General features: G+C 47.6%; 1 protein-coding gene across 3 annotated transcripts in view; it reads right to left on the bottom strand.

Moving 5' to 3' along the window:
* Positions 1-3,260: 3,260 nt before the first annotated feature.
* Dip2b (disco interacting protein 2 homolog B) overlaps positions 3,261-27,107 on the bottom strand; it is a 188,773-nt gene continuing 164,926 nt past the window's right edge. For all 3 annotated transcript variants that reach the window (XM_031355776.1, XM_031355787.1, XM_031355793.1), the window contains 12 exons: positions 26,570-26,691; positions 24,649-24,760; positions 21,735-21,844; positions 21,202-21,332; positions 19,126-19,294; positions 18,147-18,317; positions 16,484-16,545; positions 15,111-15,168; positions 13,842-13,916; positions 12,168-12,345; positions 10,029-10,152; positions 3,261-7,489 (listed from right to left, as the gene is read on the bottom strand). In XM_031355776.1, the coding sequence (XP_031211636.1) occupies positions 7,237-7,489; positions 10,029-10,152; positions 12,168-12,345; positions 13,842-13,916; positions 15,111-15,168; positions 16,484-16,545; positions 18,147-18,317; positions 19,126-19,294; positions 21,202-21,332; positions 21,735-21,844; positions 24,649-24,760; positions 26,570-26,691 (1,565 nt within the window). In that variant the 3' untranslated portion in view covers positions 3,261-7,236. The remainder of the gene's footprint in view (positions 7,490-10,028; positions 10,153-12,167; positions 12,346-13,841; positions 13,917-15,110; positions 15,169-16,483; positions 16,546-18,146; positions 18,318-19,125; positions 19,295-21,201; positions 21,333-21,734; positions 21,845-24,648; positions 24,761-26,569; positions 26,692-27,107) is intronic.

The following is a 27,107-nucleotide window of genomic DNA, read 5'->3' as shown; positions in this document are numbered from 1 at the left end:
AAAAAAAAAAAAAAAAAAAAAAACCAGGAGATTCCCTGGGACTGCAGTTACAGATGGTCATGAGCTGCCATGTGGGTGCTAGAAACTGAACGTAGGTCCTCTGGGAGAGCAGCCAGGACTCTTAACCTCCTAGGTATCTCTCTAGCCCCTCTCTCCACTTTGTCTGGCCCTCTTCTTCTCCTTCTTCTTCTTTTGCTTTGTTTTTCTTTTGTTTTTTCGAGACAGGGTTTCTCTGTGTAGCCCTGGCTATCCTGGAACTCACTCTGTAGACCAGGCTGGCCTTAAACTCAGAAATCTGCCTGCCTCTGCCTCCCGAGTGCTGGGACTAAAGGCGTTTGCCACCACTGCCTGGCAGAAGAACTTTCTAGTATGTAAAACTGTAAATAGTGTGCCTGAGAGTGACCCAGTGACTTTCTAGGTACCAATTTCAGAACCTGCTTCCACATACCACAGCTTGACATTTTATACAACTGTCCCATAATAAGAAAGTTGCCCCCTGCCACCACCACTACAAGTTGTCCTTTCATTAGTCAGGGTTTCACCATGTTACCCAGGCTAGCCTTGAACTCTTGGTCTCAGGTGACTGTCCACCCCTAGCCTGCCAGGTAACCGGATAAATGCCATGCACTACCATGTCCAGCTCAAGTTGGTCCTTTCTGTTTAAGTTTGCTCACTTTGGCCGGGCGGTGGTGGTGCATGCCTTTAATCCCAGCACTTGGGAGGCAGAGGCAGGCGGATTTCTGAGTTCGAGGCCAGCCTGGTCTACAGAGTGAGTTCCAGGACAGCCAGGGCTACACAGAGAAACCCTGTCTCAAAAATACCAAAAAAAAAAAAAAAAAGTTTGCTCACTTTGGTTGTTGGGACACAGGGGAAATAACCTCTGCTTGTAACTTCCTCCCCTTTCTACATTCCAAGCCAGGGTCCTCTCTGACACTGTAGACTCTGTTTTCATAAGAACAAATCACTAGCCCTTCTAGGATTAAAGAAGAAAGGTCAGGGGGCTGGAGAGATGGCTCAGTGGGTAAGAGCACTGACTGCTCTTCCAGAGGTCCTGAGTTCAATTCCCAGCAACCACATGGTGGCTCACAACCATCTGTAATGAGATCTGACGCCCTCTTCTGGTGTGTCTGAAGACAGCTACAGTGTACTCATATAAATAAAAATAAATACTTTAAAACAAAGAAGGTCATTTGGCCAGCAAGTGGCTGACAGATCTGTAGGAACACCATGTTGGAGTCCTTCCAACGTTTAGCTGATTCAGAAACAGCACTGAGATCAGCGGGAGTCCATGCTACTAGCCACTGCATGTGTCATGTGACAGTTCTGAGATGGTCAGTGTAGCTTGCTGGCATCCACTAGTCAGCATATCAATTTTAAAGGATCACATATTCACACCATACCAATTTCAATAACTCAGTTCCCAAAATATACTTTTTTGAGACCAGGTCTCATGTAGCCCAGGCTGGCTTTGAACTCCCTATGCTACTGAGGGCAAACTCGAACTCCTACTTCCTAAGTGCTGGATGGTGGTACAATTACATATCATCACGCCTGCTTTTCCTGCCTGTTTTTCTCCTACTCGTGTCATCTTCCACAACTAAGTTCAGGCCAGGAATGGCAACTCTCATCTCTAAACCTAGAACTCAGAAGGTTGAAGTAGGAAGCCCTGACTCAAAAATCAAAAACCAAAGAAACCACTACCAACAACAAACAAAACCACCCAAATTCAGAGTATGCCCTCCAGCTGGTCACTCCTGTCCACCAAGACTGCCTGGCCTGCTCTTACCAACCCCTCTACTCCTGTCCTTACATGTCATGACTTGTCCTTGTTCCTTGATGCCACAGACTTCTTTTCCTTCAGGACTTAAAACAATGTCTGCACTTGGTGTGTAGTACTTGCTGAGTATCTTGTTAAGCTGGGGAGGTGCTCAGTGCCAAAACAGCTCAGTCCATACTGCAAAGGCAAGCTGGCTGCCTGAGACCAGGAAATGCTAGAGCAAATGCAGCCTCACTACAGGCTGAAGCCCCGTCCAGCTCAAGGCAGAAGACTCAGTCTGCAACCCAGGTCTTAAAGGCACAAATGCTCCTTGGACAATGGTAGTGCACGCCTTTAATCCCAGCACTTGGGAGGCAGAGGCAGGTGGATCTCTTGAGTTCGAGGCCAGCCTGGTCTACAGAGTGAGTTCCAGGACAGTCAGGGCTACACAGAGAAACCCTGTCTCGAAAAAAACAAACAAGTGCCACACACAGGCTCAGAGGGGGCAGCCAGGAAAGTTACCCTGAGAAAACGTGGCAGAAAGGCTGAGTGTTAACAGCCAAGCCCCAGGACTCCCATGGGGCAAAGATAACAGATTCCTGAACACAGGCAAGCTCCACTCCCCCCCCCAAATAAATACAAATGTAATAACACTGGAGGTGGGGGACAAGGGGCTGAAGACAGCTTGGCCGTTAAGAAGACCGCTGCTCTCTCAGAGCCTCAGGTTTGGTTCCTGGCACCCACCTGGTGGCTCACAACCATCTCTACCCAGTTCCATGGGGCTCACTGCCTTCTGGCTCTACAGGCATGCACTCAGTGCTCAGGCAAAACATTTATAAAAATAGCAAGTAAATCCTTAAGAAAACAAGCCATTTTTCCCCCTTTGGTTTTTCAAGACAGGGTTTCTCTGTATAGCCTAGAATGTCCTGGAACTCACTGTGTAGACCAGGCTGGCCTCTGCCTCCCAAGTGCTGGGATTAAAGGCGTGTGCCACCACTGTCCTGCCACAAACCAATTATTTAAAAGATAAACAATTAAGACTGGAGACTCAGGGGTTAAGAGCACTGGCTGGTCTTCCAAAGGTCCTAAGTTCAATTCCCAGCAACTACATGGTGGCTCACAACCATCTGTAGTGAGATCTGGTGCCCTCCTCTAGCCTGCAGGCAGAACACCTTATTCATAAATAAATAAATCTTAAAAAACAAAAACAAACAAAAACCTTATAAAATTGGAAAAAACAAACACCCAAGGTTAAAAAAAGAAAATTTCTGACAACCACTTTCTTGGTTTGCAAAGTGACAGTGCTGTCCCTTGACCCAGTCTCCTTCAGTAGTGCTTGCTCAGGAGCACTCTCCTTAGATGGCTGGAGTCACCTCAAAGTTGTGTTCAACCAATCTAGGAAAGTGGGTGTGGCTCAGGGCTGGAGCGAATGCTCAGCCTGGAGGCCTGGGGTTTAATCCCAACACCACCCAGCCCCACCTAATGTATGAAGGATTAAACATAATCAAGCATCAATATTTATTAACACAAGACAAAGGAAACACATTCAATGAGTTAATAGAACACTGTCCAGCCAGATGTTAAATTTAAAAATGTATATCTAATCTAATTTCAAATAAATAAAAAACCTTTATACATAATTACACAGTACTATAGTTTGAATTTGACAGGGGTTGATATCTTGACAGGAAGTAAACAAAACAGCATTTAGGATCAGAAATCTTCATGTGTCTTTGCAATCTCTTCCTCAGGACAATCTCAGGACCCACTATTGAGTGGTAAAGCAAAGGCCTACTGTGTGTAGAGAGGCCTGCAACCTGTGCCTCCATGCACCCGTGGTTTTACATCAAAGCAGACAACACAAGGAACACTAAGGCAGGTTACACTGGAGTTCCGGGGCAAGGTGACAGACAACTAACTCATTGCTTTAGTTTACAATTCCTGGATATTCAAGGAAAGTAACTTATTTGGCCAAGATACTGAGCACCATGCCTGGGGCAGAGACCTTAAAGGAGCCTAAGGCCTCAGGCCCTTTGCGATTCCAGGAGACCTATAGTATAAGCGCGTGCCCAGGAGCTAAGGTGAGGAGACAGGCCAAGGTCCCCAACAGCAGAGGTCTTGGTCCTGGGGAGAATGGGGTCTCTGTGGGCATGGTGGGTATTCTGAGGGCTCAGGCGCTCAGGATGTGCGCAGCTAGAACTCCCTGATCCATCTCAGACCCTCTCCTGAGGGCTGAGGGTTCACAGGTTTCCAGATTAGAAGACTTCTCTTGCCAGGTGTGGCTGGTTGCAGCAGCCTGTAATTTCAGCGCTGGAAGACTGAGGCAAGAACATCAAGTTTGAGGCCAGCAATGGAAAGGATATATAGTAAACGCCCCCGCACGTGCGCACACACACACACACACACACACGAAAAAAGGAGAAAAAAAAAAAAGAAAAATTTCTCTTTTGTAATTAAGATGGGGTTTACTCTTGGTCCCTGCCTCCCGCCCCCATGTTCAGTGGTCAGAAATTTCTGCAGGCCTTTTTGTTTTATTAATAATGGATTTCCAGGACTGCTTTCATTGTCAGATCAACCACAAAGCTTCCACTAAATGTGGAAAGGGCCAGAACCAGGATGCTATCAAGGGAAAACAAATTCAATTCTGAGGTAGACCTCAGGGGTCTATCTCAAGCCCCACCAAAGCTGAGTACTGACTAGTGGGGTCCCCAGGGACAGCGCTCAGGTTTTGTTCCTTTACTAGTAAAGTCTGGCTTTGGGGCATGGACTCAAAGGAAAGCAACAGGAAAATTTTAAAAAAGTAGTCATTATCAGGAGGAGGAAAAGACTAGGGGCCTGGGCAAGGCATGAAGGCATCTGCTGCAGTTTCAGTACTCTGGACAGAGAAAGGAAGGCCAGAGGTTCCTGACCAGCCTGGGCTACAGAACAAGCTCAGGAGTAGGGTGTTTGTTATGCACAGGCCCCATGTTCCACTCCAGCGCTGTCTTTAAAAACATCACCTGGGAATGACTGGCTGGGAGCTGACCCATGAGATGGACTGGATTCAGAACTGTGTTTGAAGGAGTGATAACAGGCTGCACTGACCACTCTGGTAGTCACTAGCCAGGTTCGGCCACTAAGACCTGAAACGGCTAGTCCGAACTTAAATACACATAGGATTTCTGAAATTATAGAGGGAGCAGAAAACATCTCAATGACTTTATATCAAAGAGATAGTACTTTTGGTAAATATATTAAAATCAATATCGTATGCTTTAAGAAAAGTTTAGACGCTGTATTTAGCTGGGTTTGGTCCTGCGTGCCTTTAGCCCCAGCCCTCAGGAGGCAGAGGGAGAAGGATCTCTCCAGTTTGACACCAGCCTGGTCTACAGAGTGAGTTATAGGCAGCTAGGGCTACACAATGAGACTTTTGTTGTTGTTTAAAGTAGTTATTAGGAAAGTTTAAAGCATAGATGTGGCTCACATTACATTTATTGTAGACAATGTGTCCTGGACAGTGACACCAAGTTAATAATCTGCATTTGTAAGAGTTATCAGTCAAGACAGAGTTGGCCTAAAGTTTTTTTTTTTCTTCGAACCTTAGAACTTGGGGACTGTGAACACGGGACTGTCTGACACCCAGGCTTTGCTCAGCAGGTACCACAGTGTGTAGTAAGAGCTACACATGGCAGAGCACATCTGTAAACCAGTGGGGGAGGGGGATAGCCTGGGCTACATCAAAAAACCCTGTCTCAAAAAAAAAAAAAAAAAAAAAAAAAGCAAAACAATTAGTTTTAAGACTTTCAAAATAAGCAGGACATTTCCTCTGTAAAGGAATTGATCCTGAGACGGGATGTCACTCTGCCCTTCCTGTACACCCCAACATCTCTCTCATCCCATGCAGACCAATCCTATCCCAAGTGCACAACCCTGAGGTGGTGGCAGAGATCTTCCTTCTGTGGAGCCTGATCGGAGGAAGAGGGCTATGGAGAGGGGACCACAAAGGCCACATCATGAGACCAATGACAGCACTGCAGTACTGCCCTGCTCAAGAGTCTGGTCTTGGCTTAATAAACCTTATTTTTAGGGTAATTACAAGTCTTAAAAATTGCTTAAAAACATATTTAGTTTACAGGATGTTACAGTGGGGTAAATAATATGTATTATCAAAATAGTCTAGATAAGTATTTACACAATAGATCAGAATGGGCCAAAGAGAACCATTCTGATTTAACAGGTTAATTCTTTTTCACTTGAGGTTTTCTTTAATTTTTAAAAATATTTCTGTAAGAAAAAAATAATAAAATTTAACTATATTCAAATACATGAAGTTTCAGACCAAAAAATGGAAACTGAGCCAGAAGCCAAACTCAGTCCCACACTGAGTGCATCGCGGGCACCAGTTATTTCAAAGGAGTTTCCTGCACGGATCAGATCCCTGTCTCAGAGGAGCCTGACTGCTCTGGCAACCCAAGCTGGTTATGGTGAGATGTGCGTATGTGGCCCACAGTTCCATGAGCTGGCTGATCCCACTTCTTTCCCAGCCTTTAGCATTCACCCGCACAGACTTCTGAAGAAGAGCTCATGCCTCAGTTTCCAGGGGGATGACCTATATGTAAACTGCAGACACAGAGCATAGAGAAGCGGAAGCTGGCAATTCTCCCGTAGTCACCGGAGGAGTGAAAGAGTTTCAACACTTGCCTGAGTGAACCACTGCGGTTCCGTTCCACAGAGTAGGTTAGGAACTGAGGAATCTTAGTTAGGTCTAAATTCTGACGGAGTGTTTTTTAGCTTAGAGGAATGGGTTGAGGAATCCTTAGGAACTCAGGCTAACTCTGGGGGTATAAGCTTTATAAAAAGCACAGGCAGCTTTAGTTTTAGAACACCCCACTGAGGGCTCTATGCTGCGGGCCAGCCGGCCCCCCACAGCATGCCCTCCAGCGGGAGCTCAGCTACCCAGGCGGCAGTTAGGCAAGGAAAGGGATTGCCTGGCTCTAATTGAATTATGTGTGTTCTTATTTACATGTTTAAACACTGGTCAGAATGTTTATAATTGCGAGTTAGACACATAAAGCAGTTCTCACGTGGGTTATTTGATTTCCGACTCAAGCTTGGTAGCTTCATGTTAGGAAACCCTGCAGAACGCCTGACTACGGGAAATGGCAAAGTACAGTACAGAGTGGGGCACTGCGGGACTCAGGTTACCCCTTCATGTGAATTCATTAAAGTCGCTTTCAAAAGTCTAGACAGTTGGATAAAAATGCAGGTCTATATACCAGATGAGGGCAGCGCAACATGCATGTAACTGCTTTAGTAACATGCTGCCGCACATGCCAGAGCTGCTAACGTGTCCTGGGTGCTACCACAGAATTCCCCTTTCCTGGGTGTTCTGTGACTTCAGAATCCACAGGATGAGATGAAGGCTGTGCTGGGGTCATCTTCATGTCTGCTGAAAGCCTGCTCCTAGCCACAGGCCTGCCCTGCGGCCCCTCCAGTGCTGGCTACATGTTGTAAGCCACATAGATGGGGTCTAACTGGTCGGCTAGGAAGCTGTCTCGGAGGTGCATCCTCTGCTTCTCTCCTCTGGAGTTGATGGGGACAACCCCAGGGTCTACAACAACCACAACGCCCACGATGAGGTAATGCTCTTCCAGGACCACATTGGTCACGAGAGGAACCAGGTCCAGGGCTTCCTGTTCAGAGCCGCACAGTTCCACAACGACTACCAGCAAGTTGGTCCACGTGAACACAGCACTGAAATTCCAATGACATTCAGTTAACATTTATCCTTTAAAAATCTTCATTTTGATTTTACCAGTATGGGTGTTCACCTGCATCTATATAGGGGCACCACAGGCATGGAAGGCCTGAGAGGGTCAGAAGAGAATGTGGGTTCCCTGGAACTTGCTGGTTGTGAGCTAACATGTGGGTTCTGGGAACAGAGCCCTAGGTCCTCTGCAAGAGCATCAAGTGCTCTTAATGTGTAAGCCATCTATCTCTGCACTTCCTTCTGGGCGGATACATGCACTATGGGGTGAGGAGTCAGAGCAGTTATGGCAGTCAGCTCTCTCCTTCACAGTGTGCTTCTGGGGCTTCTGGTCAGGTGGTTTGTTCCTGAGCATCTTGGCAACAAGTTCCTTTCCCTGTAGTGCTATCTCGCTGGCCCTCATCTTTTGTACTTTCTTCTGAGACTTACGCCCATTTCCTCCAAGAAGAACCCTGTTTCTCCTGGACGCCCGTCAGAGGCCAGCAGCCATTTTTGTAAACGGCATTGCCTGAGCTGAGGACACATGCGTCTGACAGTCCAGATGTAGAGGAAAGACAAAGCAGCCGCTCAGGAAGGCCTGGACACAGGTGTCCACAGCTTCCGAGGCAGAAGAGGCAGCAGTTCCTAATGGTGGACCGCCCCTTGTTTGGAACCTATTCTGAGACTCAGGGCATTTACAGAAGGGCAAAGTTCTTTCTCCTAACTCTTCAACACAAGTGCTGTTTGTCAGAGATAGTCTTTCTCTGTAGCTCAGGGAGCCAGTATGTCTGACTTTACTTAAGCTCCCCTTCCCTGCAAGACAGAATTTCTCCGTGTAGCCCCGGCTATTCCGGTAATACCTTTGTAGACCATGCTGGTCTCGAACTCAGAGATCCATCTGCTTCTGACTACGGAGTGCTGGGATAAAAGGTATGTGCCATCGTATCTGGCTTACTTAAACTTCGTTGAACACAATTTCTGTTGTTTGCAATATAAGTTTCACTGAGCAGATCACAACACCAAAAGGTCTGAACTGGCTTTCGATATACAATACTCAACTGATATCTAAAACGATTCTGGTCATTAAATATAGCTGTAAGTAATATTTGGTTGTAATAAAGTCAAATATCTAAAATCTGTTATGGTACCAACTTCCCTATATGCTTTCAAGAAAATTCTTCATGTAAAGATGTTTTTGCTGGGCTGGAGAGATGGCTCAGAAGTTAGGAGCACTGACTGCTCTTCCAGAGGTCCTGAGTTCAATTCCCAGCAACCACATGGTGGCTCACAACCATCTGTAATGAGATATGATGCCCTCTTCTGGAGTGTCTGAAGATAGTGACACTGTACTCACATACAATACATAAATAAATGAATGAATAAATAAATAAATCTTAAAACAAAACAAAAGATGTTCTTGCTTTAATCAATCTTGTTTCACTCTGGGGAGAGACCCTGACCCATGCAGGCTGGAAGACTCGTTTTTTGGTGTGTTTTGGGACAGGATCTCTTCCGTGGGTAGCCCAGGCTGGTCTGGAACTCCAGAGTTCCTGCATCGACCTCTATAGTCCTGCCAGACAAGAATATCTTTAAATAAAGGAACATTTGGGAAGCATGTGCAACTATTGTAGAAACCATGGCTATTCAACAGGGGACAACCGAGAGGAGACAGCCTACATCTTCTACCATTAAAAGTCAAGAACAGCCAGGCGAGGTGGCGCACACCTTTAGTCCCAGCACTTGGGAGGCAGAGGCAGGTGGATTTCTGAGTTCAAGGCCAGCCTGGTCTACAGAGTGAGCTCCAGGACAGCCAGGGCTAAACAGAGAAACCCTGTCTCGAAAAACCAAAAAAAAAAAAAAAAAGCCAGAAAGAAAATCAGTAGGTAAAACGCAGTTTTAATTTTAATGAACTTCCTACCAATATGAGGTGGAATAATCCCTGATAAGGGAAACTCAGGCAAGCTCCTTCAATGAAAGACCCAGGTCAGATGGTAGCCCAGCCTTTCTCACCTTCTCCCTCTGACAGTTTAAACAGCACGTGCCAGTTTAATCCTTTTGGTAATCGGGAAGTACGAGAAGTGTGGGAAGGTGAGCCCTTGTTGTCAGTAATCTTTTGTAACCATTATTTATTATGCACGGGAGGAAGCATATGTGTATGTCACAGCCCACTCATGGAGGTCCAAGGACAGCTTGTGGGAGTCCACTCTCCTTCTACCATGTGGGTTCAGGCTTGGTGGTAAGCTCCTTACCTACTGGGCCACCAAGCAGGCAGAAGGTGAGTCTCTAAAGTCATAGGCACCCCTCCCGCATTGTATGGACTTCCTAGAGTCAGGTGACCTGCTGATGCTTCTCTTTATTCGAGCGTGCCCTTCCACACTGACTCAGGTCCACAGTGGTTCTGGCGAACAGGCTTTGAGGCCACCATGGACTGAGCAATAGATGGAGGGTGCCACATGGACAAGTGACATTGGAACAAACGGCTGACTAGCCAGAACAATTTTCATCATCACTAAAGCTGAAGTGAAAACAAGTTGTATAAGGAATTACCATTCAGCAATGCTCCTGTGGACGCGGGACACAGAGGTCTCTATATCAATAGGATGGTATCGCAATCCCCTCAGCTCCAGTGTCTCGTCCAGGGCACCCACCACATACAAGGCGTCATGACGTTCTGAAAGAAGGAAGAACAGGCTCAGACCCTCACCACGTACAATAAAGTGTTGGCATTAAGAGCACAGGGTTGGCATAGCCAGTCAGCTAGCTGTGACTCTGGGCAAACTCCAAAAGGTTCTGAGCCCTGCAACTTGTTACGTGAGACAGAGGTCGGGACAAATGACTGCTGTGAGAGACACATCATTGAATCTGGATTGAGGATGGTTTGGCAAGTGAACCTAGATGAAGGTAGAAGGATAGGTGAGCCCACAGCATGTGACAGCTCATGTGACGTGAACACACATTTGCACACGTGAACATACAGTTTTCTCTTTTTACTTATTCTTTTCTTACACAGGGTTTCTCTGTATAGCTGTGGCTTTCCTGGAACTCATTCTGTAGACCAGGCTGGCCTTGAATTCAGGGATCCAGTTGCCTCTGCCTCCTGAGTGCTGGATTTAAAGGTATGCACCACCACTGCCCAGCTACACTTTTTAAAAAAAATTTTTAAAAAAGTATTTGTTTTTTATTTTATGTGTATGAGGAAACAAGAGAGTGGAGTTACAGGTGAGCGCTATGTAAGTGCTGGGAATCAAACCTGGGTCCTCTGGAAGAGCAACCAATGCTTTTAACCACTGAACTATCTATCCAGACCCACACAATGGCTTCTTTTTAGTTTTACTTTTTATTTGTATGTGTGTGTATTTATGTGTGCATATGTGTACATGTGAGTGTAGGCAGTGGAGTCTCTGGAGCTGGAGCTACAGGTGGCTGTGAACCACTTGATAGAGAAGGTATTAGATTTTCTAGAGATTAGAGCTGGGAACCACTTGATGTGGGGGCTGGGAATTGATCCTGGGTCCTCTCAAAGAGCTGTAAATCCTTTAACTGCAGAGAATGGAGATCAGCATGGCCAGGTTCAGCCGAGCAGGCACACGGAAGAAAAGAAGGCAGCAGGTTCTACAGCCTTTTTATGGAAAGAGTAGATTTCTGATCTGATGATGAAAACCTGAGTCGGGGTTTTTATCTATGTGCTGCACCACGGCAGTCCATCACACGTCATTCCATGATGCAGAGGGCACCGACTCGCTCACAGTCACAAAGTGGACCTGGCTAGGGACTGCAACCCTCACTTCCCTACAAAATATGGTGAAACAATCTACACTGCTCAGTTTAGGAGAAATGGTGAGATCCAGCGGAGGCCTTTATGGCCCAGGGTGCCATGTCTATCAGCTCTTCTATATAGTGGTGAGTGGTTTACAGCAGCTACCAGTGCCAGTCAGGAAGAAAGTGTGCTGCAGAAAGCACAGAAGCCGCAGTGATCATCTGGGCAGAAGACAGCTAGCTTTAGGGAGCCCTCTGGCAGAGCACTGCCCATGGATGAGCAGGATTGGATCCACTTCTGAAGAAATTCTCAGCCAAGCATGGTGGCATACACCTTCAGTCTCAGCACTCCAGAGACAGGGGCAGGTGGATCTCTGTGAGTCAGAGGCCAGCCAGAGCTACATAGTTAGACCATTAAAATAAATAAATAAATAAAAAGCAAACAAACAAAAAACAAAATCAACAACAACACCAACAACACCACAATTCCCTTTCATGGGTTTAGCATATTCATATTTCTCCTGTACTCAAAATGGTGTGCAAGCACAGAAGAGACAAAGAAGAGCTGTCCTAGGAGCTTGGTTAGTACTTGGTATCAGCCCTAAGATACCGAGAATCAGTTCTACTCTGCCGCGGTATCCTCAGGAGCATCTCTAGGGTCACAAGCTGTGCTAACTAACCCTGCTCTATGGCACTCATCTCTAGGGTTACCAGATGTTCTAACCAGCCCTGCTCTATGACACTTGTGGCAGTGTTAAGGGGTTCTCTCCCAGAGAGGCCTCTAAGCAAACAGGTGACTTGAAGTGAGCACTATTCCTTCAACTATATGTTCAAGAGGCGGAGAAGGACTCTCTACTCCCCAGGCAGGCTGAATGAACAAGCCAATGATATAGTCAAGGCAGCTGGGAAGAGAACAGGGCTAGAAGATACCTCCAGTGGCTGCAGTGAGCTCAGTCCTGCGGACGAACCCCAGGTATCCTGTCCTAGCCCAGAGTGTCTGGGCAGCGTCTCCGAAGCTCAGACGGGTATTGAAATGATCAGCTTGAAGAGTCTCACTATCATAGATGGTATAGTAGCCACTGGCAGTATGGGGGCTATTCACCCAGATCTATAGAAGAAAAGATGGCTGCGTTAGTTCAGCTCTCCTGGGACAGGTTATTTGAGTTAAAATAACAAACTAACTCATTTTCACATTAACAACACAACCACAACAGCATGTAGCTAAGATTTACCTAGCATTTGCTCTCTGAGGGACTTAACTGGCCTGCTCTCCATCGGTTCTGACACACAGGATAGCCACATGGTTGTTACTGTGACTATGCAGATAGACAGACAAGTCTAAAGAGCCCCAAGGTGCAGGGATAGGAAGGAGCCCTGCCCTGGTGGCTGGGGCCAGAGGCTGTGCTCTTAACCACTAGGCTGCACTGCCTCATTGGTTCATTTCCCATCAGCTTCCAGAGTGCTGCAGAAGCACTGAAGCATGGCTCCACACTTGTGGTGTAACTGTGGCACAAAGCTTTGGGGCTAACACCACAGGACACTGAGTTTGTGGTGACACCACAGGAAACTGTGTTTGCAATGCAAACAGGGTGACAGCTGGCAACAGGATGGCACCAGCCACCTGGTTTGTGAAAACCTGCTGGCCTAGCCTGTCTGGGCACTGCAGATACAGGTAAAGGAATCCGACGAGTGCAAGGCGCTGCTCCTTACGTGAGGTGCACACACTCTGACTTTCGAGGCTGGTAACCAACTGTGGTGGTGTGAATGAGAACAGTCCCCATAGGCTCCCATGTTTGAATGGGTAGTCACCAGGGAGTGGCACTATGTACAAGGATTAGAAGGATTAAGAGGTGTGGCCTTGCTGGAGGAAGTGTGTCACTGAGGGTAGGCTTTGAGGTTTCCAAAGCCCAGGAGAAACGCAGAGTCTCTCTCTGCCTTCAATCAGGATGTAGCTCTCGGCTACGGCTCCAGTGCCTGCCTGAATGTTGCCATACACCCCGCCATGATGATAATGGACTAAACCTCTCAAACTGTAAGCAGGCTCCCAACTAAATGTTTGCTCTCGTAATAGTTGCTTTAGTCTCGGTGTCTCTTCACTGCTGTTGAACAGCGCCTGAGGTGGTGGCAGAGGTGGCTATCTGGCACCTACACTTCCAAGACCTCCCCCCATTGAGCTATGGCTCCCTCAGCTTTCCTCAAAGACCCGGGAAAAGATTTCCACACTGAAGCAAACCCAACACATTTTGGAGTATAACATTTATGAGAATTTAAAAACATGAGGCTCCTGTAGTCCCAGTCCTTTCACATGGGGGAGCAGGTAGGATTTGGCCAGTTTGCTGTCAGGTAAGGGGACAGCGGTGAACAAATCTGAGAATGTTTCTAACCAGGCTGGATTCCAGTCTCAGCCTCCTACTCCTGCCCCTTTCCATCACCAGCTCTCCAGAAAAACAGGATTCCCGATGGAGGGAATGGAGTTGAATCCAGTTCTGTTGGCTCAGTGTGTGACCTCACAATCAGCTGCTTTCAGAATGAAAATGAGATTCACACTTAATGAGATTCACACCTACCTCCCCAGTGAGACTGTCCAATGAGATTCATACCTACCTCTCCCAGGTGAGAGTCTCCAACAGGTCCTTTGGTCTCAGGATTCACAATAACTACTTTTACTCCAGGTAAGATCTAAGAATCAAAGAGGAAATCCACTCAGCTCACGCAAGCCTTGTAACTTTGCCTGTGGCTTAGTTAGCTTCCTGGTCCGAGGCATGGCTTCTAACCCCAAACCCTGCCATCGACCAATGGCCTCTAGGAACTGGACTAGAAATGAAGGGAGCTGATGAAGCAGCCATCACTCAAAGGGTCCTGAAGTGTTTTTCTGTTTGTTCCTGGTCAATCTTTCTCTTCAGAGGGTTGAAAAAAATTCTGCTCAAAGTCACAACAGCAAGACTCTGGTAAGAAGCTCAGCCATTCCCCTTTGGGTAGGCCTGGTAAGAAGCTCAGCCATTCCCCTTTAGGTAGGCCTGGTAAGAAGCTCAGCCATTCCCCTTTGGGTAGGCCTTTGCAAAGATAAACTAGGAGGACGCCTGGAGACACTCCACGGGAGCTCAGGCTGCAGTGGGAGCCACAACAGGAGAGAAAAGTAACGTGCTGGCTAGGCTCACGGATCAAGGCTCCCCAAAGATGTTCCCAGGGTAGAAGTGTAGTTCAGCAGTAAGCCACTGGCCTACTGTGTACAAGGACCTTTCTGGGCAACAAGGCAATTCTCCAGCCATTCTGGTTACTCTTGCCCTATTGAAGTTTTAGCTTGGGTTTCTAGCCTGAGTGTGACTACCAGGATTTAAATGTCTAAAGCCTAGAGGAAGGAAGGCAATGTACAGGGGAGCCTTGGCCTGCCTCACGACACTCCTGCTACCATGTGCACCAGCTGCAGATGTGAGCAATGAATGGCACAGCCCACACAAGCAGTCCACACAAGGCCCTGTGTTGTGACACATGCTGGAAAGTAGGTAGGACCCTGAGACACCCTCTCAATCCTGTCCTGTCTGGACAGTTCAGGGTGAAGGACAATGGAGGGAGGCGGTGAGGATGGGGGATGGTAAAGGGATGCTCAGAGCAGTTGCTCGCTCTCCCAGCTCTTCTCCATACTGACTCTCCTCGGGTGCTGCTTCTCTATCCACTGTGCTGGCTGATCAGTAAGAATGGCATGTCCATGGGATTTAAACAATATGGAGCTAATCCACATCTGGTCTTCATGCATCTGAAACCATCCACTAAGGGAAACCTGTGGCCTTTTCTCTAAGCTTTATTGGACTCTCCCTCAGACTTCAGTCCTCTCCTCCATCTCAGCCTTCCCCAGTAGCTAGCAGAAGACGGTACCTTCCCAGATTCAGAAAGCAGGAGACTCTGGGGGGCACCCCGTTCCACAAGACGGACCCTGCAGAGAAAACAGGAGTTAATGTCTACAGTCTTTCTAAGACGGGTTCGCTACTGCAGCTGCCTCCTCAGGATGTCTGATGGCACCTCTGTGGGTTCGCTACTGCAGCTGCCTCCTCAGGATGTCTGACTGCACCTCTGCTCCCAGTGGGCTTCTCACGCTCCACACACTCTGACAGAGTTTGCTAGGTTTCAATAGCAGCTCCCACTGTGACAACCAAAAATGTTCCCAGGCATGATGAGGTCTCAGGAGAGAGGCAAGCCTCTCCAGAGAAGGACACCAGCTGGGAGAGCAGCAGATGCTTCAGTGAAGTGCCTGCTGCCTAGGCATGAGAGCAGCAAGGAGGAAGCCAAGTGATCTGGCACATGTTCATGATTCCAGGGCTGGGAGGGAGACAGGAGAATCCATGAGGCTACCCACCTAGCAATCTTCTCAGACTTAGCAAGCCACAGGTCTCAGAGAGTGACCCTGTCTCAAAAAACAAGGTGGATGGTCCCTGAGAAACCAAGTAACACTACCTGGGGTAGTTTTCTGGCTCACGTGCACACACATACCCACACACCCCTAGCATGAGTGTGGCCTGGGGTCTGCCTGGGCACACTGGGGACTATCCAGTAGCCTAATGTGCAAAGGGCTCCATATCTTAGCATCATGCTGTAGGACAAAGCTACAACCTTCTCAGTGAGGGAGGCAGCAGCTTCACAAGCCATGGACTCGGATACAGCGTTGTTTCAGAGCCCTTCCCTGCCTCACCTCATCTTTATTTTTGAACTGCAGAGCAAAGACACTATCTATTGTTTGTTTTCGTTTTTGAGACAGGGTCTCCCTGTATATCTCTGGCTGTCCTAGAACTTGCTATGTGGACCAGACTAGCCTGGAACTCATAGAGATCTACCTGCCTCTGCTTGAGTGCTATGATTAAAGGTTGTGTGCCACTACATGCAGCCTCACAAAAGTATACATTTATAGCTAGAAACTAAGACTACACTTTAATTATAGAACAATACAGCAAGCCAGGCATGGTTCCACATGCCTATAATCCAGCAAAATCAGAGGCAGGAGGATGACCAGCTTAGACTACATAACAAACCAGGGTTTCAAATCCTCCTCCACCTCTTGGGTAATAAAAAACCAACAAAGGCCAAAAGCTAATGTCAATGAAGCGACTGTGAGAATTAAAGGTTCCTTTGCATAAACAAAATTCCTATCATTTATTAATGACAAACACAAGAGCTTTCTCTTTCTGCATCACCCTCAAGATGTACACAAGAACAGGACAAGGGGTGCTGGTGCTTAGGTCAAGCTGTGTGCATACCTGTCATGTCTCAGCGACTTCAGATCTACATACACAGTTGTCGGATCAGGCCCTGAGGTTCCCTAAAGAACAACAAACGGGCACAATGTTTATTTAAAGCTGAAGGGGCTGCCTCTGTCCCACAGATGGGAAATGTCTGCTGTCAGAAAGCTCACTTTCACTTTCTCTTTAACCAAGGGAGCCGTCAAGTGGGTGGGGGAGCCTTGGGCTTTCTCTGTAGCAATGAAGCAGTAAAGCCTGGGGGGTGGGGTAGGGTGGTTCCCTACCCAGGGCTCAGAGCAGGACTGATGACAGCTAGGGGAAGGATGGGATGACAGGAAAGCGTTATGACATTTCCTGCAAGCCTCTTGACCTGGGTCACAAGAGACCTCAGAGTCTTAGTCACCCTCTCTTCCCCTTGCCATGCACGCAGGCACCTGCCTCATGAGCCCCCAAGCACATAGGTCTGACTGTTCTAGACACGCCCAGAACACATGGCAAAAGACACAGCTTTATTCTTATAAGGCAAAACATGGAGGCAAGAAGGATGTATATTAATTAATGACGTTGAAGTAGGACTCAGGGAGGTTCCTGGAGCACTCTATACAAGGAGAGAGCATCACATGGAGGCCACTGGCTTGCTCTTGACTGAGTGCTTCCCGAGTAGCCTACTGGCCTGTAGGCCAATCCTGGGGCAGACAAAGGTGTCGTTTTATAGATGAACATAGGAGATGCAGCAGGCAAGATAAAAAGCCTAAATCAGTGACCAAGCAGGACCAGTCTCTGGCAGAGCAGCACGGCCTTGAAGACCCTACAGGGCTTCCTGGTCCACCCTGAGGGTCAGAGGACTGAGGCAGGGAGACTGCCGTGAGTTCAAAGTCAGGCAACTCTGTCTCAAAGACCCAGCAGCAGCACCAAGAACTTCCTGGTACAGGAGTTGGTCTGGAGCTGCTGGTTTTCAAATGCTACACACTGGCCCCAGGGTCTGGCTGCAGTCCAGGCCAGCACTTTCTCCTATAAACCAAATGACGTAAACTTTCCGTGTTTTTACTCTGACTGATTGAACAAAAGTGGCTGACAGCCACTTACTGGGAGAACAGAGTAGACAGGGCCTTGGTTTCTGGGCTTAGGGGTCACAGGTAGGGACCATGAGGGAGGAAGGAAAAAGAAGACAGGAGAGCAGGAGGTCTCCCTTAGATGGGATAGACCAGAGCACGTGGCCAAGAGAAATACCTCCTGAGGACAGACTGACGGAGCAGAAATAACCCAGGTGAGACTCAAACAGCAAGTACTTGGGGAGCACAGTTAGGAAATAGCCAGTCTAGTGTGAAAACCATCACCTGTGTGTGTGTGTTTGGGGGGGGGGGGCTGGAGAGATGGCTCAGGGGTTAAGAGCACTGGCTGCTCTTCCAGAGGTTGTGAGTTCAATTTCCAGCAACCACATGGTGGCTCACAACCATCTGTAATGGGATCTGATGCCCTCTTCTGGTGTGTCAGCAAAAGTGTGTTCACATACATTAAAAAAAATAAATCTTTTAAAAAGCAAAATCAAAACATCACCCAGCAATTGTGCTATTGCTGATTAAATAAATCCATATAACTCTGACTCAATTATTGGGGGACTGGCAGGGTCATAATAAGGACTAATAGAATTATTAAATACTACACATTAACATGGTGTTACCTGTAAACATATTGCTACATTGACTCTGGATCCAAAAGTGGTGCTGACAGCTCGAGGGGACAGACCAATGTCTTTAAAGAGCTTGGAGAAAGACTGCTGGAGGCTGATACGGGGCCGCTCCTCTGCGACCACCACACAGGTCCGGATGCAGGAAAGGTTGATCCCTCGGGTCTGGAAGAAATTGGTGCCAGAAACATAACTAGAAAGATCCCGTCTTGTTCAGAAAAAGCCAAGAGCTAGCTACCTTCTGGGCCCAGACACAGAGAAAGTATCTTTCAGAAAGGAAAAGACCAAATATCTAGGTACAATCACCTGCAGAAATCTACTCCATGTCTTTGCTGGGGCTGGGGCTGGCCTGGGAGGGAAGCATTAGGCTATAATGTACAGGCCCTGGATTTCCCCATCACCACCACAAAAAGAAAGGGGAGGGGGGAGTTAAAACCCAAATGTTTGGGCGTTTCTTCTCAGCACTGCACTTCTGTGCTAGCCCCCTTCCCTTGCATTTCTCTCATTCCCTAGTCCTAATAGTAAAACAAACCCAGAACTCCAGGCAGCTAGCTCGCCACTTCCTGTTTTAGCTCTTGGGGTCCTATTTCTCTGTTAGGGAACTCAGTACGTGACTTCCTCATATATGATCACTGGATGCACACATGAGCAAGGACCCTGTTCTTCAGGGAGTGCCTGATCTCCAGTGCTGTGGGGTTTTCATTTTACTGGGAAAAACCTACCAGCGGTGAGTTTCCCACATACTGTTATATAAATAGATCCCCTCCCTTTCCACCAAGACTAAAATTAGCTTTGAAAGAATGCACTAAGGAAGAGGGCCGCTCAAGGCCCTGCCGTTTACCAGCTATGCACTCAGTCCTGGACAGAAGAGGGCAAGGGTGGCAGGCATGCTCAGCAGCCTGCTCCTGCTTCATCCAGTCCTGTCCCAACCCGACCCTCTTAGGATGAGCCACTTGCTGTGGCTGCTTCTCACCTTTAGCACCTCTACTTGGTTGCCCAGCCCTTTAGTGCAAAGCTCCATGACTGAGTAGGAGCAGAAAGTGTCCCTGATCTTGTACTGGTTGACAGTGGCGAGCCACAGGAAAAGGTTGTTTTCCAGCTCCATAGGAGGGATCAAGACGGACTGGTGACCCGAATACACACTGCAAAGAAGAACGGGATAGCTGACACATTTACCCTCAGCATCTTAGCACTAGGAGGAAAGAGACAACAGAGGGCCTTTGGTACAAGGCTGACCATTCCTCTCATTCCTATATGACTCACAAGACACGTGACCAGAAAACAAGGCAGGCTATGGTAGGAGTGGTAACAAATTCATAGGAAGAGCCAAGAGCACAGACTTAAATCAGTTTACTCAAACTGAGGAAGTGGGGGTGTGGTGCAGCACTCAAGAATGAGTATCTAGAAGTGGGGGTAGGACAGGAAGGCAGAGGGGCAGCATGTAGGCAGGGAGGTGTGGAGCATGCATGGCATTCCTGGGCAGAGAGCAGAGGGATTATCTGAGGCTGGAGCAACATGAAAGGTCACTGCAGGCACAAAGGTTAGACTTTCACCCTTAGAGTGAGGCAGCATGGGGAAGGAGCTGAAGCCCTGAAGGCTGGGAGAGGCAGGAGGGATGGTAGTCCAGGTGAGGGATGGTCAGGGCTGACCCACAAAGGTAAGCAGGGCAACAGAAAAAATGTGGGGTTGCCTGGAAGGTCTACAGCCATGACAGCTAACCCTGAAAACCCTGGACCAAGAGCTCAGTAACCACTGGGGTCTGGGTCAGTCCAGTCCAGAAGAGGCCTCATCAACTTCCTTCTTTCAGGTAAAATGGGTAATGTGCCAGGGTATGAAGATGCAGTAATCCCACAACAGGAGGCCCTGAACTCATGGGAAACTTTCCATTTTAAGGGCTAGGATCATAGGAAGGAGCCATCATACCTCTCTCAAGAAGAGTTTTATTTCGTTTTATGTCTGCCTGCCTGTCTATTTATTTTGGTTTCTTTAGACAGGGTTTCTCTGTGTAGCCCTGGCTGTCCTGGAACTCACTCTGCAGACCAGGCTGGCTTCAAACTCAGAAATCTGCCTGCCTCTGCCTTTAAATGCTGGGATCAAGGGTGTGAGCCACCGCTGAGATGAAAAGCATGCTACTCCAGCCACAGACAGTTGTGGTGCCATGGGGTGCTGGGAGCACGAGCCCTCTCTGAGAGTCACAGCAAGTGCTCTTAAGTGCCGAGCATCTCCCCAGCTCCTTTTTCCTTTTTGTGATAGGGTGTTCTTAGGCAACCATGCTTGTCTTATGATTCCCCTGCCTCAGCCTCCCAAATTTCTAGGATCACTGGTACACAATACCATTCTTGGTCTTGTTGAATGTTTCCAAGTGTGAGAAGTGACTCTAATGTAGAGGCAGGTATTGCAACAACTGAACCAATGAGCACTATATGCAATTAGTATGTAGATGGGAAGTTGAAGATGACACCTAAGTTTTTACTCTGGGCCCTGGTAGACAGTACTACCCAGATGGAAACAGGGACAGAAGGAGGGTGCTGGAGGAGTGACAGGCACTTGTGAGACATTCATGGGATCTGCACAGGAAGTGACAAGGCAGGCCTGAGATATGGGTTCCTGGCAGGCAGTGAGAAGAGCAGGGACTTGCCAGTCCTCAGGAAGCAACCTGGTCAGGGCAGACGGCTGCGTTCCAGCCACATGACGTCACTGCCTTCCACTAGGCCCTTCCTGCCAAGCCCAGGGGGCACGTTCTGGCTGTCAAACATGTCATACTTCACCCGAGAATCAGCCTTCTGACTTGGCTTTGCTTCTAAAACTAGGATTACAGGATGGAACAGAAAGCAGGTATGGGAACAGCTCCATTTTCTGGGAGGCATAAAACTTGGCAAGGAGAATAAAAAACAACTCAGATAACAAAAAACAAACATCAGCAACACACAAGGTATTTAGATTTTGGAAACAGCAGGATTTTCCTGGAAGCTCACCAAACCAAGTGAGGTAAAGGAAGGGTGAAGTGGCCACGGCCCCCACAGCCCGCATTTGGGCTTCTCCATCCTACCTGCAGAGACACCAGAGTGCAAAGCCAAGTCCACAGTAAGGGTCAAGGCAGATGGCGACCTGCCGGGAAGAGTACAACTCGCACTGGAGCTTGATGGCTCTGCAGAGAGCACTGACTGCAGAGTGGGACATCTGTGGAGCAAGGGACACAGAAGGACCGAATGTCACCTCGGGCAGAGGAGCTGCATTCACCAACCTCAGCTCCCCAGACACTCTCTTCACGTGGGTTTTACTAGCACGAAAAGAAAGGTTTCTGCTCCATGGCTGACAGTCTGAGGGAAGGCTGCGAACTGACTTTACCTAGAGCTCTTACTATCTGGAGTATCGGTATCCGGCCCCAGCACGTCACAGTGCAAATCCCCAGGGGTAACGTTCTCCGGAAGAGCTGGTGCTCAGATTTAAATACAGCCAGGGCACCTGAGCACCCACTGGCATCTGGCACAGCGGCTGGCCTCCACTTCTGAGGTCCCCGAGCAGTGGTCATGGCTGTCTGCTGCAGCCTGGCGGCTCCCCAGAGTAAGCATACTGCTTTACCTTCACTCCCGTAAGCATGCCGGTGGTGGAAACGCTAAAGTCAAGATAGGCCAGCATCTCGGGAGTGGGCGGTTTATACAGCTGAGGCAACCGTTTCCTGGGTAAGTCATCTGCAAAGGCAAAGAAGAGACCTGCTGTAACGTGGACGTGCTAGCACAGACACCATCGCTCCTTCACCACTGCATAGCTTCCTAAGGCAGAGCCAGCTCTTGGGGTGTGGAGGCCTGCATTTTTGTCGCCAACCCCACAGCTCACAACACTCATCTTCAGCAAGGCAGGGCTATGACACTGCTAGGCAAAGGGTACCAGCAATTCCATACCATGTAAATTCTTCTGCAGATGCCCATGGTAACAGCATGGTAAAACTCAGAGTGCCAGTGCTCAACTCCAGAGGGAAACTCTGTCACCAGCTCTGTGTCCTGGGTGACTCCCCTGACATCTCTTCTACTTTTCTCTAACACAAATCTCCAAAAATCCCCACCTTCACAGAGCAAAGTTAATTCAAAGGAAGCACTTAACATTTTCTTAATTCATTGACTTTGTATGTATATATATGTTCACATGCACGTAGGAGCCTCCTGAAGAAGTTGGAAGGAGGCACGGATCCCCTGGAACTGCAGTTACAGGGGATTGTGTAAGCACCATGTGGGTGCTGGAATTTGAGCCTGAGTCCTTTGTAGGAACGGCAAGTGCTCTTACCTCTGAGCCACCTCTCCAGCTCTCACATGAACCTCTTTAAAAAGAACTGTGTACATGCTCAAAGTGCATTAAATGGAACACATTACTTACAGTTTAGTATCCTGTATTAGTCATGCATGATGTGACAGTACTGACTGTTAACCTGACAGGTGGATAGAGGGGACAGTCCCCTGGAGTCCCCTTCGAGGCACATGTACCAGGAGTTATTTTGATGAGGTTAGCCTCTGGTCATTCTTACGAGAAATAATCTTGATTAGGGGAAGAACTGGAAAGACCACTGTAGGGGCAGCACAGCATACCAAGAGCTCCGATCTTGAACCACATAAGCATGAAAAGGCTGGACCCAAAGAGCATCCATTACTCTCTTTCTCCTGACTGCAGAGGTCATATGACCACCTGCCACCCCAAGTTCCTGCTGCCTAGACTCCACCATGGTGCTGTGGTGTGAATCGTGAGCAGAGCACACTTCTACTTCCTTCAGCTATTTTCATATAATACTTTATCACAGCAACTTTAAAAGGGAGACAGTCCCTCCTCTTTCACTCACTTAAGTCCTCTTCCTGTGCTGGGGACACTATGACTCACATGTGTAGAGCCCTGGGTAGGCTTACTTCCAGTACTGCAGAAAACTAGATATGGTGGGATATCTCTGCCTCATTCTAGATTTTCTTTGTAATTCAAAATCAAAAATGCCAAGATGTCTAGGCCTACCAGGCCCCTCTGATGGCTCCTTGGCTTTCTTGGTTAAGAAACAAGAGTGAGCTCTCTTCCCACTACTGCCCCCTCTCACCCTCTCAATTAAACCTCTTACATGTGGAAAAAAAAAATAGTGAATTTTTTTTTTTTCGAGACAGGATTTCTCTGTGTAGCCCTGGCTGTCCTGGAACTTACTCTATAGACCAGGCTGGCCTCGAACTCAGAAATCTACCTGCCTCTGCCTCCCAAGTGCTAGGATCAAAGGCGTGCACCACCACTGCCCACACTGTCCTGTTCTATGAATCCTCCAGCTATTCCCATGTCTTCCCCATTTCTAATGTGAATAATAGCTAAGATTTATGCACATTCTGGTTTCCACATTGCATCACATTTGATATTTTTAGGTACAACGACAGTATTTTAGAACGGGTTGTACAGGCATTAACGAACGAAGCTCAGGCTAGAGCCAAGGTCTTCTAACTTCTAGTCCACAGTTGTTGATGTTGTTATTTTTTTTTTTAAGATTTATTTATTTTTATGTATGCGAGTACACTGTCACTGTCTTTAGACACACCAGAAGGAGTTCGGATCCCATTGCAGATGGTTGTGAGTCACCATGTAGGTGCTGGGAATTGAACTCAGGACCTCCGGAAGAACAGTCAATGCTCTTAACTGCTGAGCCGTCTCTCCAGCCCCCACAGTTGTTTTAATTACATTACATCTAGAAGTCAAGGGTCAGATTGTCTTAATACTGTGTGTGTGTGTGTGTGTGTGTGTGTGTACATGTGTAGGCGTGTCTAGGTGCACATGTGTCTGCGGGTATGCATGTATGTGTGCATGTGTCTGTGTGTCAGTGGAAGCCAGAGGTCCACTTTGGGTGTCATTTCTCAGGAGTCATCCACCTTTGTTTGCTGATACAGGGCCTCTCCCTGGAACCTGGGGCTCACAGTGAGGCTAGACCGGCTGGCCAGCAAGCTCTGGGGACTGTCTGCACCTCCTTAGGGCAGGGATTACAAATGAACACTCCATGCCCAGCTGTGTGCGTTCTGTTGTTCCTGGAGATCAAACTGAGCTCCTCACTCTGGCTACTTCCCCATCCCCTTGGTCTCAGTACGTCACTTGGACCTACTTTGGACGATATGAGAAGCAGCATCGAAACATTTTGGTCTTTTTTTTTTTTTTTTGAGACAGTCTCTCATGATGTAGCATAGCCTGGGCTTGAACTAATGATCCTCCTTCCTCAAACTCTAGACTTCTCAGATTATAGATATAAGCCATCACATCCAGCAAGATACTTTGTTTAAAGAGTATTTAGCATATTATGGGCTGGTTCTTAGACCTGGATTTACTGTGTCCAGTGTATTGGTAGTACACATTTCCTGGATATCTGGCTTTGTTCTGTGTCAGCAGATAAAGGGTGTTAAGACAGGAAAGCTGTGTGGTGTGAGACTCTAGGAAACCTCTGGCAGTGAATGGCAACCGCCCTGAGCACCAGCACCCTCCCCCCCACCAAGTTCACCTGTGTCAATGATAGCTGGCCAGGTTTTCACATCCACAGCTGCCGCTGCCTCTCGAGACTTGAGCAACCTCATCAGAGTCTGAGTGGTGAGGACACACGCTGCTTTGCTGACCTAGAAACACAGGCACAGCAGTAAACAGCAGAAGGCATAGCACTGGCGAAGCTAAGAGGAGCCTGCTCACCATCCTGGCCGGGTTGGATCACTGTTTTTGTGTCTTTATTTCAGAAAATGTGTCATACTTAACTCTACCAGGATGACAGCCATGTTGTAACAATGGGCACACTCTCAGGAAGAACCTGCTGCCCTAAGCTTTGTAAAGACAGAGGACCCAGATGTGGACGGGAAGGAGGTGGTGGGAGCTTAGAATTGGGGAGTGCAATGGAGATGCCAGACTGAGTCCATGGAGTCAGACAGAATCGCCCACACACTGAGCTCTGTTCAGCAGTGTGGGGAGATGCAGTGACCTACTTTCACCCACACAGTAAGTCAACAGAAAGAGACTCCCAACGCTTCCCCAGGCCTCAAGGTAGGAGCTAACAAGGACATTTGTTTTTCTGAATTAAACTGTAATGGATATTGTGTTTTATGCTGAAGCTGAAGCTACCTACCCGGCAGCAGCCCTTGGAGAGACAAATGCCCCATCAATTACAAGTGTCTGGCCTGTCAGAGCACTGGCCCAGGCTGCCTTCTGTTAAAGGTCTCAGTATATTAAACAACATTCCATTTTTAAAAAAGATTTATTATATATATATATAATATATATATATATATATACACACACACACACACATATATATGTGTGTATATATATATTACACTGTAGCTGTCTTCAGACATACTAGAAGAAGAGAGTGTAAGATCTCATTACGGATGGTTGTGAGCCACCATGTAGTTGCCGGGATTTGAACTCGGGACCTTCGGAAGAGCAGTTAGTGCTCTTAACTGCTGAGCCATCTCTCCAGCCTGATTTATTCCATTTTAATTGTATTATAAAAACTTATGTGGGGCAGTGGCAGCACACACCTTTAATCTCAGCACTTGGGAAGCAGAGGAGGCCAGTCTGGTCTACAGAGATAGTTCTAGGTTGGCCAGGGCTACAGAGAGAAACCCTGTCTCAAAAAACCAAACCAAACCAAACCAAACCAAACTAGCTCCCAGAACATCCAGAATCAACTTTGGGGTCTCTGTTTGTGTTGGTTGCTAAGGAGGAACAAGTGCTGACCACTGAGCCACATCCCAGGTCTGCACAGCTTTTAAAAATATTTAATTTTTGTTTCTTTGAAAGCATCACACACGTATATGATGTGTTTTGTTATATTCACCCCACTATGTCCTTCCAGCTTCATGTCTCCCTTTAATATATCAGTGACCACACTCCTAAACACAAGTAAATCTCAATCCTTGGGGTGGGGCCCTGGGAGTCCCCATATATATTTTAATGCTAGCTAAATATACAAAATTAACCCAAATAAAAATGACCTGACTGGGAGAACATGACATGAAGAATTATACTGGTTCTTATGTAGGAAAAAAGTCTGACAGGTAATAATGTGTTTTAAGAAGGAAATGGGGGTCAACTCTATGGAAAAATGACCAAGCAGAGCTCTCCTCAGGGTTTAGGACTAGCTAGCATGTACAGTTCCTATCCCACCAATCACTGCTCTCCCAGTCTCTTCAAAGACTCGGAGGCCAGATAAAAGCAGAGGAGACAGCTGTAGTTTGCTTTTGTGTCCTGTGTGTTTTGACACAGACTCTCTTTACATGAGAGTTCAGAGTCCTGCCTCTGCCCTGTGCTGGGGTTATAGGAACACACCTCATCATGAAGGGGTAAGTTTTAGGAGGAAGCAAGAAGTGACTCGGTGTTCTCAGGGATCGAGTGTGGACTCTGGATGGGAAGAGAGAGAAACAGAAGGCACTTACATCAACGACCATGCGCACGGTGGGCAAGGTGGCAGCGAGGTTCTGTGCATGAGGAGGCCGCACTGTCACAGGTATACACCCTGCATACAGGCAGCCATAGAATGCAGCGATCAACTCGATGCCTACGAGACAGAGGACATTGTCAGGGGAGTCACTTAGCTGCTGCTGTCACCAAGGAACTAACTCCAGAGCCTCCAGTCAGGCCCAACAGGTGGCATGTGGCCTGCATAGTAGGTCTCTCCAGAAGGCTCTATCAAGCTCTGAGATAAGAAGTGTAAACCACTATACCTGGCTCATGTAGTTTATTAGACCAGGATTTAAACAAGACATTGACAAAATTAAACTTTAATAATTAAGAAGAATAGAAAGTCTGGCACAGTGGCTCATACTTGGCATTTGAAATGTTGAAGCAGACATATTGCCAAGGGTTCAAGATCTGCCTGGACTATATAGCAATAGGTTAAAATCCAACCTAGGCTAAAATGGAGACCATCTTTAAACACATACACCCACACACACACATACCCACCCACCCCCC

This window comes from Mastomys coucha, unplaced genomic scaffold (assembly GCF_008632895.1).
Source record: "Mastomys coucha isolate ucsf_1 unplaced genomic scaffold, UCSF_Mcou_1 pScaffold11, whole genome shotgun sequence".
NCBI classification, from domain to species: domain Eukaryota; kingdom Metazoa; phylum Chordata; class Mammalia; order Rodentia; family Muridae; genus Mastomys; species Mastomys coucha.
This window is presented reverse-complemented; position numbering and strand designations above follow the sequence as displayed.